The 16,188-nt window shown below is 34.6% G+C and overlaps 1 protein-coding gene and 1 long non-coding RNA gene across 3 annotated transcripts; one reads left to right on the forward strand and one right to left on the reverse strand.

Annotated features, from left to right (window-relative positions):
* The first annotated feature begins 714 nt into the window (after positions 1-714).
* Positions 715-14,443, forward strand: LOC131051786 (uncharacterized). The gene is made up of 2 exons (XR_009107205.2): positions 715-853; positions 14,019-14,443. It is a non-coding gene; the product is annotated as an uncharacterized LOC131051786 (long non-coding RNA).
* LOC131051785 (phytoene synthase 2, chloroplastic) lies at positions 780-12,190 on the reverse strand. Of its 2 annotated transcripts, none has more exons than XM_057986388.2 (6): positions 11,491-12,186; positions 10,130-10,180; positions 1,981-2,153; positions 1,375-1,610; positions 1,079-1,271; positions 780-968 (listed from the first exon to the last, which is right to left on the reverse strand). In XM_057986388.2, exons 1-6 carry the CDS (start codon positions 11,954-11,956, stop codon positions 780-782), a joined length of 1,308 nt encoding a protein of 435 aa, XP_057842371.2. In that variant the 5' UTR covers positions 11,957-12,186. The 2 variants fall into 2 exon arrangements, with proteins under 2 accessions (XP_057842371.2, XP_057842372.2); XM_057986389.2 differs by having other exon boundaries at positions 836-968; positions 1,114-1,271; positions 11,491-12,190.
* Positions 14,444-16,188: the final 1,745 nt, after the last annotated feature.

A 16,188-nucleotide genomic window follows, 5' to 3' on the forward strand; every position in this document is an offset into this window, starting at 1 on the left:
GGTGCCACATCAGCATGTTTTTTGCCAAGGTGTCCAAACAGCCCAAAAAAAAAGTGAGACTGATAGGTGCACAAAAGAGGCCCCAATAGTTGTGCAGCTGATATGGCATTGAACCTGATTTGTTACTTTTTACAATATTAGTACATTTCCTAACAACTATTGGTACATTTTCTAACAAAAATTGATATTTTATGTTTCAAACAATAGGTTTTATTTGTTCAATTTTTGGAACAAAAGGTATCAACCACCCTCACAACGATTGGTACATGCTCAACTAGTGGTACTCTTCCCCTAAGTGGTTTCATCACATTGACATCACTAGAATGAACAAAACGTTATTAAGTCAACACTTCTAAGCTAGATGAAAAATGTTTGGTCAATTAAGTTGGATGCCAAGTATATTTAAAAAATAAATAAAAAATTGTGGTGGCCAAGGGACGGATTTTACATTTTAGTACAGCGAGTCTAGAGTAATTCTACTAACTGCTACCAGTAGAAGACAACATACTCGGAACTTCCAAATATTTTAGCAGGATATTATTAGGATGTCATGGCAAAGTAGAATAGAGACAAATTAAGAATTGGGATATGCAAACTTCCCCAACATTCCTGTTCTGGAATTTGTAGAATTTGTTAATTTTATTAACTTAAAGAATGAAAGCAGAGCTTGTACAGCAAGGAAACCCTTTTCTCTAGGATATTCTCGTGAGCCCTTGCAGAGGTTACATGGGTGAAAATGTACGGCCACGCATGCCCATGATATGCTTAAGGCCCCAAGGCTACTGTGTTCTTAACATTGGAGCCGATTTTGTAGTTGTTGGAGGACGAACAAGGGATCGGGTGTAAGCAACAGGTAATGTCATTAACTTTGTCACTTCCCCAACATATGCCCGCTTTGTGAAGTTATCATAGTCATTAGCTTCAATTGCATCTAATATCTTGCGATAAAGGATCAATGAAGCCCATACCTGCAAGCACACAAATAGAGTACTTATTTTGCCCAACAAATCAAAACAAAACATTCAGGATAAGCCTTATGAAACTCCTTTCCAGTTAATCTATAAAAACACTTACGTACCGCCCATCTACTTGCTTTATCAAGTTCATTGATACCTTTTTCTGCATCATCAAAAAACATTCTTGCCCTTCTGATCTGATCTTTCATAAATGACCTCCATTTGTTAGTGACCTTCCCAGAAAATATATCTTCATCACATAGTCCACTTTGTGCAAGCTCATCTTGAGGTAGGTATATCCGGCCACGACGAGCACTGCACAACAAGACAAACATATATGTTCATTCAGTCAAACAAAGTCTAGAAAAAGATGATCTAATAGAACTTCTATCTGATTTATAAAAAGAGTATGCTTTACTCTTCTCCAACATCACGCAATATGTTGGTAAGCTGATTTGCAATCCCCAACGCTAACGCAGAATTGTATACACTTTCTGTTGTTGCTTGTGATTCTGGTGCGATACCCATTATAGGAACAGTCATCAATCCAACTGTGCCCGCAACATAATAGCAGTAAAGATAGAGTTCGTCAAAATTCTTGTAACGAGATTTCGTCAGATCCATTCTCATCCCCTCAATCATATCTCTAAATAGCTGAAAGAGACAGGAATCAATAAAATCCATTCAGCCTTCTTATCAACCAGCAAGAACCAGCAAAGAAATGCAAAAAGTAGATCAGAATATAACATTCCAAATTAGGTCATCCCGTAGAACTACCATTCAACAATAATAAAGAACACATCAATGGATTAAATAGAAGGCAAAGACATCCTGTAAATTGCAAGATAAACAATGCCCAAGAATGCCAGCAGAGCCAGATTTCAGTATTTCACTTTCAAGGCAAGTTTTTGACCTTGAAGTCTGGATCTAATATACTTTGATACAAATCACCAGGAAACACTTTCAATACCACAAGAAATTCCAAGTCACATTAATATGGGTTCCATATAGGCTATGTAATAACCTGGATATCAACAGGATATCTCGCAACTGTATCCGACAAAGCTGCATCAACCATGTCATGTGGACTACCATTAAAAAGGTCCTGTAGCCTTTGTTCCCATCGATCAAGTGCCTTTGGCGTGATGTGTGAAGCATTAGGGCCATCTACGAGTTCATCAATCCTGCTGCCCCATACTGCATATAAAAGTTAAATGTTAGATTAGTATGCAATCTATTATAGACTTAATAAGTATAAGAAGCAATTAGAAGGTACCTAAAAATTAAAACTGTAGCCCACGAATAATATAAGTGCATGTTAGATCAGGATACAAAACATTATAGACTTAAAGTATCAGAGAAATCAGAAGTCACCTAACAAACGAAAAAAGTAGTTCTCGAATAATAGAAGTGAATATTGATATACTTTGCATAGTATAGCTGCTAGCAGTTATACAGCCTAAGAAGGGTTATCAAAACGAATGATGAGTGTGATACAGACCTAAAAAGTAGAACTCCTAAATCTGAAAGTGTAAAGATTAAAATCATCGATAATGTTTCACAAAGCTAATAACCTAAGAAGCGATGCATCGGAGGTACATCCTAATGAACGTGAAAATGATTACTGAAGGGTATTATAAACCTCCAGCAGACCATTTCTTCCATACTGTTGACTGGAACTCAAAACATTGGAGTAATAGTACATGACAAACCTGAAGATCAAGAAGTATGTGAAACACATGTCAACGTTTTACAACCATATCAAACTGTATTACATAAATTTCATCTATATTTGCAAAGCCTCGAATCCCTGGAGAATAATCTCCCTTGCAGTATTTGCATGCACCAAATTGTTACAATATGAATTTTGTTATTTTGTTGTTCAATGAACCGCCTCATGTAATAAATACTGACATGGGTGACGAGGTTGTATCTTTTCCTTATATTGTCTTAGGTGTATTTGAACGTTGAATACGCTTCAAGTTCTCTTTCTTTCTCCCATTGAAGTTGTTCAAGTCTTTCCTGCCATTCATCTTGTCTTCTTTCCTTCAACTTCATGGAAAATTTTCACATGACATTTTTCTCAGCCACACCATCATTTGTTTTACATTTCCTTGCTAAAGAATAACATCTCCCCAATGTGCCGGTTATATTCTACCTTGATGGTTTTAGTAACTATTAGTTTTGGGCTAGCAGTAGATGTAACTTTTAACCACTTATCCAGCAACTCGTAACTTTGCTAGATTCTAAGTCATGTGAATATGTTGTAGCACACTAAGGAAAGAACTTCCATGTCTACTTTTTTTGTTCTCTTGCACTTTATATTTTGTTTCTTGTTGACAATCCATTAGCACTCCCTATCGGGCTTCTTGGTGACTATAATTTTACGTTTTACCGTCCCAATGTGGCCAATTGTGAATATTAATTTCATCTTTCCTTTTGTTCTCCCGAACTGGACTTTATTCACATATTTCTCAAAGAAACAATGACATTCAGGAAATCAATGTTATGCAGTTGGCATTGCTCAATGAGATTAACTACATCCTTTTTCTAACCCATTTTGACTAGCAGGAGTAACATTCACCTAATTGATAGTGCAATTATCAGCGTGGATGAGTGTAGATCTCTTATAGATAGTACTCCCAAAGAGACCTGTGTTGTTAGATATAGAGGCCAACATTGAATGTTGCTACCAACCTTGGTTGTGTTTACTTCCTGACCTTAATCATCACTGTATTACCATACAATCTACACATCCGAAGATTCCAATATCTTAAAATGTATCATTTGGACCCTTAATAAATTTTCTCTCCACCGAACACATATTATGAAGGTTATCTCCTGTGTGTATGACAAATAATATTATGTCGTGGTTGACAAATTTAACAAATTATCGTATTATGTTGCTGCATAGTGATATGTTACATGGTGATTATGTGAGCCTTGACGTAATGAATGTAACATAATCACTATGATGATGATATTTAACATACTAACAAACATCTCTAACATATTAACTATTGAACTTGACATATGACCATTCAATATGTTTAGCTTTATCATCAATTTTCATTTAACCAGCAGCATATGAAATTTTTCACAAATTATATGACAGAAACTGAAAATAACTAGTCAACACATGTTCAAATGTTTCTTCAACAAGATCCTTTAATTATTGAGACAAATGAACATAACATAATTGAAATTATTTCTCGGTCTTCATTTTCTTGCCCAAATGCACAACAGAATATGACTCTACACGTGACTTTTTTCAGTGTTAAATCTCAAGAAAACTATGATTTTATAATCACTTTGCAACATCCTACCGCATCATCAATAGATATCTGGATTTCCATAACTGCAAACATCCCCTGACAATAATGTAGATCTCCAAGAAACTCCGGGGACAAGAATCCTCTTTAAATTCCACTTCTACAAGGGTGTGTTGCAGAAGTGCAATGTCATAGAAACAAAAAGAAAATGCACTAAAATAATATAGCAGAAGAAGTCTCTGCTAAAGCCCTTTTTTCCATTTCATTTTGACATATTTATAAGTTATCATTGTCCATATCAGCTTCCAGGACCAACAGTTACATGAGTTACAAAAAGAGAGAATATTCTTGGTCATGCAGTTGCCCAGATAAAAGTATTTTATTATCATTTATATAACAATGGATCACATTCTCCTAAACTTGCTGATGTATTCTTTAGTCTGCTGAGCTGCTACTGGTCGTTTCATTAGGAGTGGTTTGTTTGACTTCTCATATAGCTCCTCCAGCGCTTCACCTATTGCAAGTAAATTAATAAAATAATTTCCTATTTAGGATTTTAGACTTCAGGCCTTCAGGTTTCTCCCTGCTACTTCTTGTTAATCTTCTGAGATCTGTGCTCCTGAAGTAGGTAGTGGAAGAAGTATATTTTTCTACTTTAGGGTTTTGGGCTTTTACATACCACGATGATTTATTTGTCTCTCATATCCCTTTATCCTTCCAGGTTCCCAAATTTTCCAAAATCTTGGACTTCGTTGTTTGAATCTTCAGGCTCTTCACTCTTGAATCTTGATACCTTTGAGATCTTGTCAACAATGAGGGAATGCTCCAAAACCAAAAATGGCTTATGGACTTGGTCCTATTTTAGATTTTCAAGTATTTTGGTTTCTCTGGCATCTTCAGCATTTCAAATTATGAGATTCTTGACCCCCAATTTTCCAAGACCTGGACCTTAGAATTTTTATGTGCCTCCAAAGAAGTGGTACAACAGGTTTATTGGGTTCTTGCAACCTTGGAAATAGCTTGATCTTCCTGAGATGTCATGGCACTTACACAACTTTGATTTCAAATTTCAGGCATTTGTGACATTAGGTCCCTCAACTAAGTTTGTCCTTGACAATTTCCCAAATCCAAATTTCTAATCTTCTCCAGGAATCTGAAATCCTGAACTTCCAAAACTCAAAATTTGATAAGCATAGTGATTGTCCACCATTTCACATATGTGCATCCATTTATAAGCTTGCATAGATAGCAATGCTACTATTTGCTTCACATCTTTATAAACTAATTATGATTTCATTTCCATTGGCATGTGAGATAGTTGTTTAAAATTTTAAATAACAATAAACTTGAATAAGCTAGCTGCTGAACAGTCTCCACTTCCAAATTTGTAGCTTCTCATATCTTTTTTGACTGTCCAGATTTGAGCTTAACTACTAGCCAACAAGATTGTTCTGCACCATTTTGGATACAACTTGCAAGAATTCTTCACTGTGATGGATTCTCCTGCAACACCCCTTGAAAACAGATCAAAAAATTGCCCGCTACAAGTTAACTACACCTCAGATGTCAGGACTGCTCCTATATGACTACTACGTTGGCTAAAGTTGGAAACATGTTGATATACCAACCGCCATTTGGTACAACCTTCTCATCTCTTACTTTTGAAAATGAGTATAGCTGATTCTTGTAAATGGAACAGCACATATTTGTTCTTACACATTAATTTTAGCTAGGGTGCATATTTCCTCCCTCTCTACTCAAATTTTGTATTGTTATATCGTTTGTAACTTTCACATCTTTTTTAATTCACTTCTCTCTATTGTCTTTTTTTTTTGGATAAGCTGCCCCTTTTTTGGGTGCTCTAAACAGGCCAGGCACTATAGTTCCATTACCAGATTTGTTGGGAAATCTTGTACGGAACAAGGGCAGTATTAAAACTTCCAGAAATCAGAAAAGTAAAATCATAGATTCTATCCACAAGATATTAAATCCTTTCAAGACTGCATCTTTCTGAGCTTACAATCAAAACTTCGAATTCTCTTCTTCTACATTCTCACTAATTCTTTTCTCTATCTGCTACCTACTATCATAACAACGATTTTAACATCTACTTATAACAATAAAAGAAAACACTATTAACATAGCCTTACTTTTAAAAACAAAAAAAAGTCCTATTTTTATCTTCTTAGTTTTATTTTGAATTGCTGTTCCTATTTCTAACTGCTTTTTTTGGCATCCTAATATATATTTATTATTGTATTTAGTCGACACCAAGGCTCAGTTGTGGAATGTCAACTTTAACCATTTCCAATACATTCCATTTGACTGGTTCTCATCATCTCCCTCTATCTCCATCAAATTCCATTTTCTCAAATGTATTGTTCTGATACTTGGGAATGACTTTTCATCAGTCACCGCCACACCAAAAATTATCCCTCATGCTGCTTTCATAAGAATCGTAATAAATGCAGGAATGATCTACTAAAAGTTTTAGGCAAGAATTTTCGAAAACCAAAGAAATGTTGCATCAAGAACATTAAAGCTTGACATACCTTTATTGTCTTAGACCCAAAATATTATTCCAAATGTTTCCGTAGCAGGGGCAATAATCATTTAGATTGCAGAGGCAACAATTATTCACTGCAAGAAATTGAAGCAACACCAATAGATATTAACATGGATATCTCTTGTTATTTTTTTTTTCCATAGCCTAGGGGATTGGAATTAGAAGAATTTATTGAGGAGCCACAACCTCAAGAATCATCACACTTCCCTTCTTGAGTCTCAGAGGCCAAATTATCTTGAGTCCTGCAGAAGGTCATACACAAAGTTACCTCTAATACATAGGGATGCTCAAAGGATAAGTTATTTCTGATAAATCTCACTGTAGTATGAGGATACATATTCTAGGATATCCCTGTTCAAATGTGAATCACAGCAACTAACCTGAATTTAATATATTTCATATTTTATTGCTTCACTATAGAGTGAAATATTATATTGATTGCATAAGTACAAGTACATGTGATGCAATTGTCACCACTATGGGAATTGGTTACTCTTCCGAAGTCTGTTTGATTCCTAATGTTTTGCTAGACTACCCCTCACACAAAACTGTAAGCTATCTAGCACTGTTTCTGTCTCAGTCAAGCCTCGTGCAACTGGTAAACAAAGTTATGATTGCTAATAAATGGCTTTCGGTCATCCTCATCTTGACACACAATGCTTGTGATGCATTGACATCAAAGGTTTCAATAAGTGACAAAACCATTATAGAAGTTGAAACGATATCTCTTCCTAGAGTGGTTTGTCTATCAATGTCTTCTCTATCAACATGCTCCTTAGGCACAACACCAATATTTATCTAAAATTGTCTCTACAAGGACATTGAACAACTATATCAAAGCCTAGAAGTTTTCCTTTGGTCATGAACATAAGCTATTGTTATTACTTAATAACCTCACGCCATCCTTGTTGAGATGTAATATTTGTGTTAGTTTTGGCACCAAAGGATTGAGAGTGAACTCTGCTTCTTGTTGCATCAACCTTGATATGCAACCATTTCTGTTAACCCATCGTGATACTAACAATCTGTCCTACAGATCATCAGTATTTATTTGAAATAAGTTCTATGCCAATTTGCATGGTCTTCTTCTCAAGGAAGATTGCTTGAATGAAGAACCATACTGTTGGCTGTAATACTACTAATAACTGATAAAGAGAGTGAGCCTCAAAACTCTCGGAACAGAAAACTATCTACCCGATTCCTATAATATATAGGACAAGTAAACATCAAATCCTATGTCAACATGACTTCAATACACTAGTCTTCAAAAATTATGCTTGTTATGTATCTGGTTTCATAAACATCCTAAGCTCAGGTGAGCAGATCAGAGTACCAAATTGGAAGAATCATACTTTATGAGATGTTAAGGTGATCACATCTAGAAATAGCATTCACGTTCCAGGAAATGACTACAACATAAGGCATGTCTTGTATGTTCGAGTCTCTACAAGGGGCAATCCATGTAGTGCAACTGCAGACATAAACTTTATAAACATTTTCCCTAATGGTAGCATATGTCTCACCCTTATTAAGTTGGATTGGGGATATCAATAAAAGGCTTAAGGAGAACCAACTGATTAATGAAGATGCTTTCTATATACAAAAACTATGAGGGGCTTCCATACTAACAAGCTAGGCAATTTCTGCTCAATGTGGTGGAAAGCAATACTCATCAAAGAACATTAATCTAAGGATGGTTAATCTTTATCCAAAAAGGTTATATGCATCTATCAGAACTTAAGCAAGATCAACGTAGTTTCTCAAAGAAATTACATAGATGATTTTTGTAGGTACTACCTGCTGACACAGTGGTGATTTAGAGCACTTAAATCGCCAGACCAAAAAGTGACAGAAGTCTGGAATGTAAAAATAACTTAAAGTCGCAACTAGATAAAGAACTTATAGAAATTGTGTTCTAACCTAAAACACCAACAGAAAGTACTCATACACAGGCAACGCTTAAATGCAAACTTAAGGTTAATGCAATTATTTATTTGATATGTGGACTACATTATCCTATTAGGGAAAGAATGATGGCTACCAAAACCTTCCGATCAGACTCCTCCTTCAAGGTCAGTGCCATTTTAGTCTATTGATTTCCCCCGGCCAATTGTGACGCACAAATGTCTCTACCATATGCCACAATCATACAAGCATATGAAGATTATTCATAGTACCTTATATCCCTTGCGACACACTATATTATGATTACAACAAAAAGGGATTCCTTGCCGAAACGAAGAGGGTTCATCCCTCGTACATCTACATAGAATTTAACACTACCCATGCAAAATTCAATGGAGCTTCCAACATATGCCAAAGCCATGCATACCAAATGTATTAAATAAAGTTTGAATACTTGCCTATGAAATTATGTATGGAAGCCCTAATTTTAGCATAATATCAGATGGTGGCAACTTATTATGAAAATGAGGGCATGTCTTCTTTAATAAAACTGACATGAACCATGTGGCACATTTTTAGACATGCAGTCCAAATCACCCATGCAATGGAATTACACACCTTCTCATAGAGTAACATACATAATTAATTAACATATCTAACTAGAGGTAAATCCATATTCTTGTTTTAACTCACTCCTACATCTAATGGACCCTTGCTTCTGAACTTTGTTACACTAGTTCTGTTGTAACAAATGGATCGTAGCCATCCATTGTCCCAAAAGGAGTCAGAATTATAGACAAATGCTTACTCTTAAAGAAACTCCACAAACGGAAGATATTCTTCCCATCAAGTTTGCCGGACAGTAATAAAAGTTCCATGCATGTCTTTCATACGTTGTTGATCTTATCTTTCTGCTCAGTGGTTTGTCAATGGATCCAATTACTGAAACTCAACTGAGTGCCCAAAGTTTTAAATAAGCCCTTCCATAAATGATTTTAATTTTGAATTCCTATTACTCACAAGACTTTTTGGGAGACCAAAAATAGTTAACAGTTTCAACAATCCAACGGTTCCCTATGTTTTCTGCACTTTGGCTCGTTATGCATGGAATGAATTGGCCATCCAAGTTAGTCAATCTAGTAGTAACAAGATCTGGTCATTCTATTGTACTTTTCTATGAAACATATTAAAAACTCATAGAAATGTTTTCCTCTTTGTTCACTGGAACTGGCAAGGGCATGAGAGTTAACACACCCGGAACATGTTCTGCTATATTTACATAATACGACTTGTATTTAGTGATACATTGGGCTATGTCTTTCTTACCCATGCATCAATTCAGTACCCTTTTATACAAAAGCATTCTAAATTGTCCTGATCAAAGGGATTAGTATAAAAGTACACAGTTTTCTTTTAATTCTGGCGCTTACCATAAATTGCCCATATTGCCCTTTGCCGCTCTGGTGTCATAAGCAACGTTCCTGAAAAAATAAACAACAAAGAAATGGATTAGTATCTTGAAGTCAGTTCTCACTACCTGACAAGTATGAAAACCAGAATATTCCTCTTTGCTAAGACACCTAAGTTTCTAGACTTTCTATTCATTGTCCTTCTCAAATTTTTCTTAATGTAAAGCTGCAGACTACACAAAATTGTTAGTTATAAGAAGTGAGCAAATTAGCTTTCCTAGCTCAACTGGTACTCATAAATTTGTACTTGCGAATATGGACCCTTAAGTAGAGGGGTGGCACGTTGCCTAGGTTCCTCTGCAAGGCTCCCAGTTTCCTTCTTGTTTATTCACAATGGCATCCACGGACTTTTAGATCAACCTGAAGATCAAACAAAACTATTTTCTCAAGGGTTCGGCAGTTAGATTCAGAATCTAGAACAAGACTCATAACTTCATAATTGCTGATATGGATTCTTAACCCAAAGGCCAAAAAGGAGACTTGCAATATACTTGTTAAGAACATTGTGATTAGACCCAGAAGCTAGAACAGAATTCATAACTCCGCTCTTATGGATACGGGTTCTTAACCAAAAGATCTAACAGCGGACTTGTAATCAACTTGCTACAGTAAAAGTTTCAAAATGCAGTTGACAATTTGTGAGAATGAAAACAAACCATGCTTTGCAATCTTGGATATGAAGCACAAAGAACTAACAAAGGGCAGTAAGCTTCTCCACGTAAAATGAAGGACATATTTTATATACTGATCTGCAGGGCTTACTGCCGGAGGGGCTAAAGCAACCTCCTCCTTTCCAGATAGGCATCCGTAATGTTTCCAAGTACATGAAAATTCTTTAAGTGGGTTGCCAGAAAAATCAATACAATAAATTGATTCACCAGACTATGGTCTAGTAACAAGGCAGAGCAATTAAACTGATGATAAAGACTAGTTTACAATTTACCAAGTAGGGGAAGGGTACATCCATTTTGACAATTTTTTTTGGTTATCTTTGTTATGAAAAAAGCTGGATGATTCATTGTGTACAAAGGTCAAAAAGTGGTTATTTAGAGGTTTCACCCAATACCAATTTAAAGATACCCGACCTGTGCAAATTTTATAGTGGTCAAAGCAAATGGTTAAAGGACAATAGAGAATATGTATTGGACGTCAACTTGAAATTGCACCCATAAGAATTCCACAACATCCGATGCAACTACCAGAGTCAAAACAATAGCTATAAACATTTAAATCACATACAAAAAACCAAAAAAAAATCGTTGTAACAGCTGGTACCCTCCCCTAAGAAAAGAAAACCAATACATCAGAAGAAGAAATAGTACCCAAGTAGAAAGTCTTTGTATCTGCATTAGCACAGACTTCTCGGCAACGCGCATAAGCTTCATTAAGGATCTGCAAGTTCCCAGTAGGCACCAGGTGTGGCTTCACATCCAACAACTGACTCTTTTCTGCTTTCTTCACCATGGCAGCCTGCTTAAGCACAACATCATACGCTTTCTTTTCTGATGACAGCATAGGCCTTCCTGAATCATATGTCACCAAACCAGCCAGATCAGTGGTCCTGCTCACACTTTCTGATATGAAATGCGCACTAGAGACCTCCGAGGCAGCTTTTACAGACAATCTCACTCTATTCTTCTTAAGTTTTGTGTGTGATACAAGTTTTGTGATTAGTTTTGTTCCTGCAATCCTAGATACCACATACCCACCATGGTTGTAAGGTTGAAAACGCTCAGAGCAGCACAATTCCTGTGAACCAGCTGCCACCCAAACCAATGGCACAGCCATTTTATTTTCTCTGTAATTCTACTTCAGATAACCACAATGCACAGCTGATAAACCTTCTGACTTTTCACAGTTTAGATGCACCCACATAAAGGAACTACTGATAATCTCTATTGATACAGACTTCATTAAGTCTTGGGATTGTCGAATATTGCAGTATTCAATATAAAATCAATGCTCAGTTGGTCACGGTCTCAACCATGTGCGTAATATGGTGGCTGATTTAAAATATTATTGTTAGTAATTATTTTTTTAATATGGTTAAAATAATAAAAAAAAATTAATCTATTTGACATAAGTTTGTTAATTATTTTCAAAGTATGTTTAAAAGTTAAAATAAAATAATGTTGAAAATATTAATTAGAGGTGATGTTAAATGAGAATTACCATTCTAAATATGATGTAATTTAATAATTATGTTTAGTGGTGGTGATAATTTAATTAGCATTCATGACTAGTCTCCATACTTTGTTGCCCTAGTGTGCTCTTGACTTTGGAACATGGACTTTAAATTAATAGATATATTAATTGTTTTAATCACAATCTCTCATATTCTTTATTGCATCTTTTCATTAAATTATAATTGTCTAAAATATTATTAAAAAAATTGTATTTATTGATTTACAATTCTTTAAATAAAAAATAATGTCAATTTATGAAATAAGACAAAATCGTGTCATAAACAACTAATTAAACATATGAATGCATTAATATTCCCTTTGTAAAAAACTAATAATCATGGATCATTTGTTAACACCTAATGAAACATATGACTACATTAATATTTTCTTTGTAAAAAACTAATAATAATAATAATAATATATCTTCTATGTATTTAAGATAATTGAAAGCAAAGGTCTTTCAAAATAAATCAATACATCAATTTCTATCAATTATAAAATATATACATATTCACAAAAATAAAAAATAAGGGGACACAAGTTTACCCCTAGAGTTCCGAGGGAGAGTGCCTAGAAAGCTAAACAACAATAACAATAACAACCAACATCAGTGGGAGGCCAAGGGGGATCCCAGTCATCTTGTTTACCCCATACATCAATGGGATCCAAGGCGACATTAGGAACAGACCACCTCTCTTGTTAGTAATTATTTTTTTAATAATGTTAATATAATATAAAAAAATAAACTATTTGACATAAGTTTGTTAATTATTTTTGAAGTACTTTTAAAAGTTAAAATAAAATAATGTAATTCAACAAAAATTAGAATAATGTTGAAAATATTAATTAGAGGTGACGTTGAATGAGAATTACCATTCTAAATATGATGTAATTTAATAATTAAATTTGAACATGGGTTCAAGTTTCTATTGTGTTTCTAGCTCCAAAACAGATCTTTCGTACAGCATGCTAGCCGTTAATTGCAAAATCGACAGTGTAAAATGCGTGACTAACATGTCAATCCATACTGTCTTTTTGAAACCAGAATAGACTGTCTTTTTGAAACCAGAATAGACGAGTCCAACAATTATTAACAGTGAAGTGACATACAAAGACCCAAAAAAATCATCCAAATCTGATATAGATTTAAGAATTCAATCCACCACCACCCTCAACTAACTTTATTAAATTTTCCCTACCCTTCTTGCGAGTTCCCACCATCCTCAACTGCCCTTATTAATTTTTCTGTACCCTTCTTCCTGCGAGTTCGTCAACTCTATTTATTATAATTTAAAAAATGAATTCATGAACCGAGCAAAATGCTGATAGGATCTGCCACAAGATTTAGCTGTAAATGCTTGGTTCAGAAACGTAGCATTCAATCCAACTATTCATTCATTTCCAGAGTAAAAAATAAAACGTACCTCAAGAAGACAAATTCCGTGTGGAAAGCCACAAAAAGTCCAGTGTGTTGACGTTAACGACAATGGGAGTGTTGATTTGGAGGCGACGACGGCTCTTACAGATTTTGGTCCCTCTACACTGCTAATTTTTTTTAGCGTTTTTTTATTTGATTTTGTACCCATTTCGGTTTTGGCCTAAAAAAACCCTTTTTTATAGTTTTCTAAGTTTCTGTCATTTCTCAGATATTGTGGTTTATGCAGGGCCTCTGTCTGTAACAGCTCTGCGTGGCCTATCAGTCAAGATGGTGATCCATTGCTTAGTGGGTGTAAATTATCTTTTTTGAATTTAATGGTTTTCATGGATACGGAGGCGTACAGACAGAGGATTCCAATATGGAGTAATGTATGACATAGTTTATTTCTGAAATTATTTATGATATACCTGTTAGCGGTGTATATCATGCAGAGCTAGCGGTGGTAATTCCATTTTCTTGCAGTCATCTCCGTGATTTGCAGGCATCAATCATGATTGCATGATATTTGTATAAGCCCAACTAAGCAAATAGTGCTCTGCCTCTTTCACCACAAACTTTGTTTAATAGTTGTCTACGGTGGTTATCTTTGTATAAATCTGCATATTTTCAGTTGTAAATGTACAATGAATTAATAGAGTTTATTTTCCTTTATTTTTTTGTCTAGTTTTCTCTTGCAAGTTTTGCTTCTTTCTTTTCTACTGTATCTATTTAATTTTACAGGGATAGCTACAAAATTCTACAATACCTTGTTGGTAGCTAATTTGGGACACCATGAAAAAATTGTAACTATCAATATGAATCCAATTGATTAGGATGCATTGCATACACAGGATGACATTGGTTGAAATTTCAAATGTATTAATGTGAAAAGATTTTCACAATTCATAAAATTTGTGTGTATAAGTTTTAATCATCAATCAGAAATTATAACAACAATATCCAGAGTACATAATCTTGCTGAAATTATGTCCACTGGAAATATTTGGTTGAATACATTTGACTAATTGATTTTTAATATGCTATACTTAAAGAAAGAGGGGTTTGGTTTTCAAATATAGTTTTGTTTTTTTCCATTTCGAACTGTTGGACCAATAAACTGGCAAGAATTATAGGTAACATTTGATTTCAGGTTTAAACTTAGTGGACATGCCTATTCTGACTCCAAAACCATATGTAACAGGGAGGATAGTCCACAACTATTGTATTATTGATGTACGACGGTTCCATTTTGAAGCCAGAATAGTTACAACCAAACTTCGCAGTTTTATATACTAATTGAAGACCAAGTGGCTTAAATGCTATGACCCAGTGGTTTGGAAAATTGCTGTAGATTATGCTGATGATTCTTATTCCAATCCACTAATATTATTTGTAGTATCTTATTTTTTATTTATTTTATTTTTTACTCTATCTAATATTCACATAGTTTTTTGGTCATTTTTGTCATGTTTATTTTCTGTTGCATTGCAATCTTTTCGATTTTAGTCTATTTTCTCTATCTCTGATCTCTATCTGATCTTATATTATTTTCTAACTTTGAATTATGATTTTAGAATTTTCTATACCAAATATTGGTCTATTGCTGCATTTCCACTTGATCGATGTTTAGTACCTTCAATTCCTGGGTTTAGGGCATGTTCCCATGGTCTGCTTAGCTTATTTTGGCTAGCAGCCGCTGCTCAATATATTTGTGAAGCAGCTAGCTCATGAATATTTATTTTTGCTGCTTATTTTTAAACAAAACATTTTAACTTTGTATTAATAGTATCAATACTAATTTGTGCACTTAAAATTTGAAAAACAAAATAGAAATAAAATCTTAAAAAAAAAGGGAGAGCAAATTAACCCCCATTTTCTTCCATGGCTTATTTTTTATTGCTAAACAATAGCTGCTCCACCAAAATAGGGAAAGATTCTAAATTATCCCTTTTTTCACAATTGTAAAGTTGCATGGGAACACTTAATTGCTTAAAATTAAGCAGAAAATAGAATTAAACAGCCGCATGAGATTCAGTGAGATAAGACAAACAAGAGAACCATCCCAGAACCAGTTTCAAAACTGTTTCGCTTGTCATGCTTGATGTTTGGGTTTTTTAAAACAGAATTATAGAAGTCAGTTTCTCCAATTTCAAACAAGGCACTCAGTAGAGAATTTTGCAGAGGCCTTCGAGGAAGCAGAACCCCTTTCAAAGAATATCAATGGCAAAGATTCTTTGCAAAAAAGAGTGCATTGTCAATTCGTCTTGTTTACTGGTTGAAGATGTCCAAAAGCATTGGAATAATTTTGTATGATACAACTTGTTAGAGTTTGTACAGTCATTTCATTATGATTATGCCTACAAATCTGCTACTTCTTTTTTCCTTTGGTCTTAAATGAAAAGCAATCTTTTAGTGAG

Source organism: Cryptomeria japonica, chromosome 11, assembly GCF_030272615.1.
Source record: "Cryptomeria japonica chromosome 11, Sugi_1.0, whole genome shotgun sequence".
NCBI classification, from domain to species: domain Eukaryota; kingdom Viridiplantae; phylum Streptophyta; class Pinopsida; order Cupressales; family Cupressaceae; genus Cryptomeria; species Cryptomeria japonica.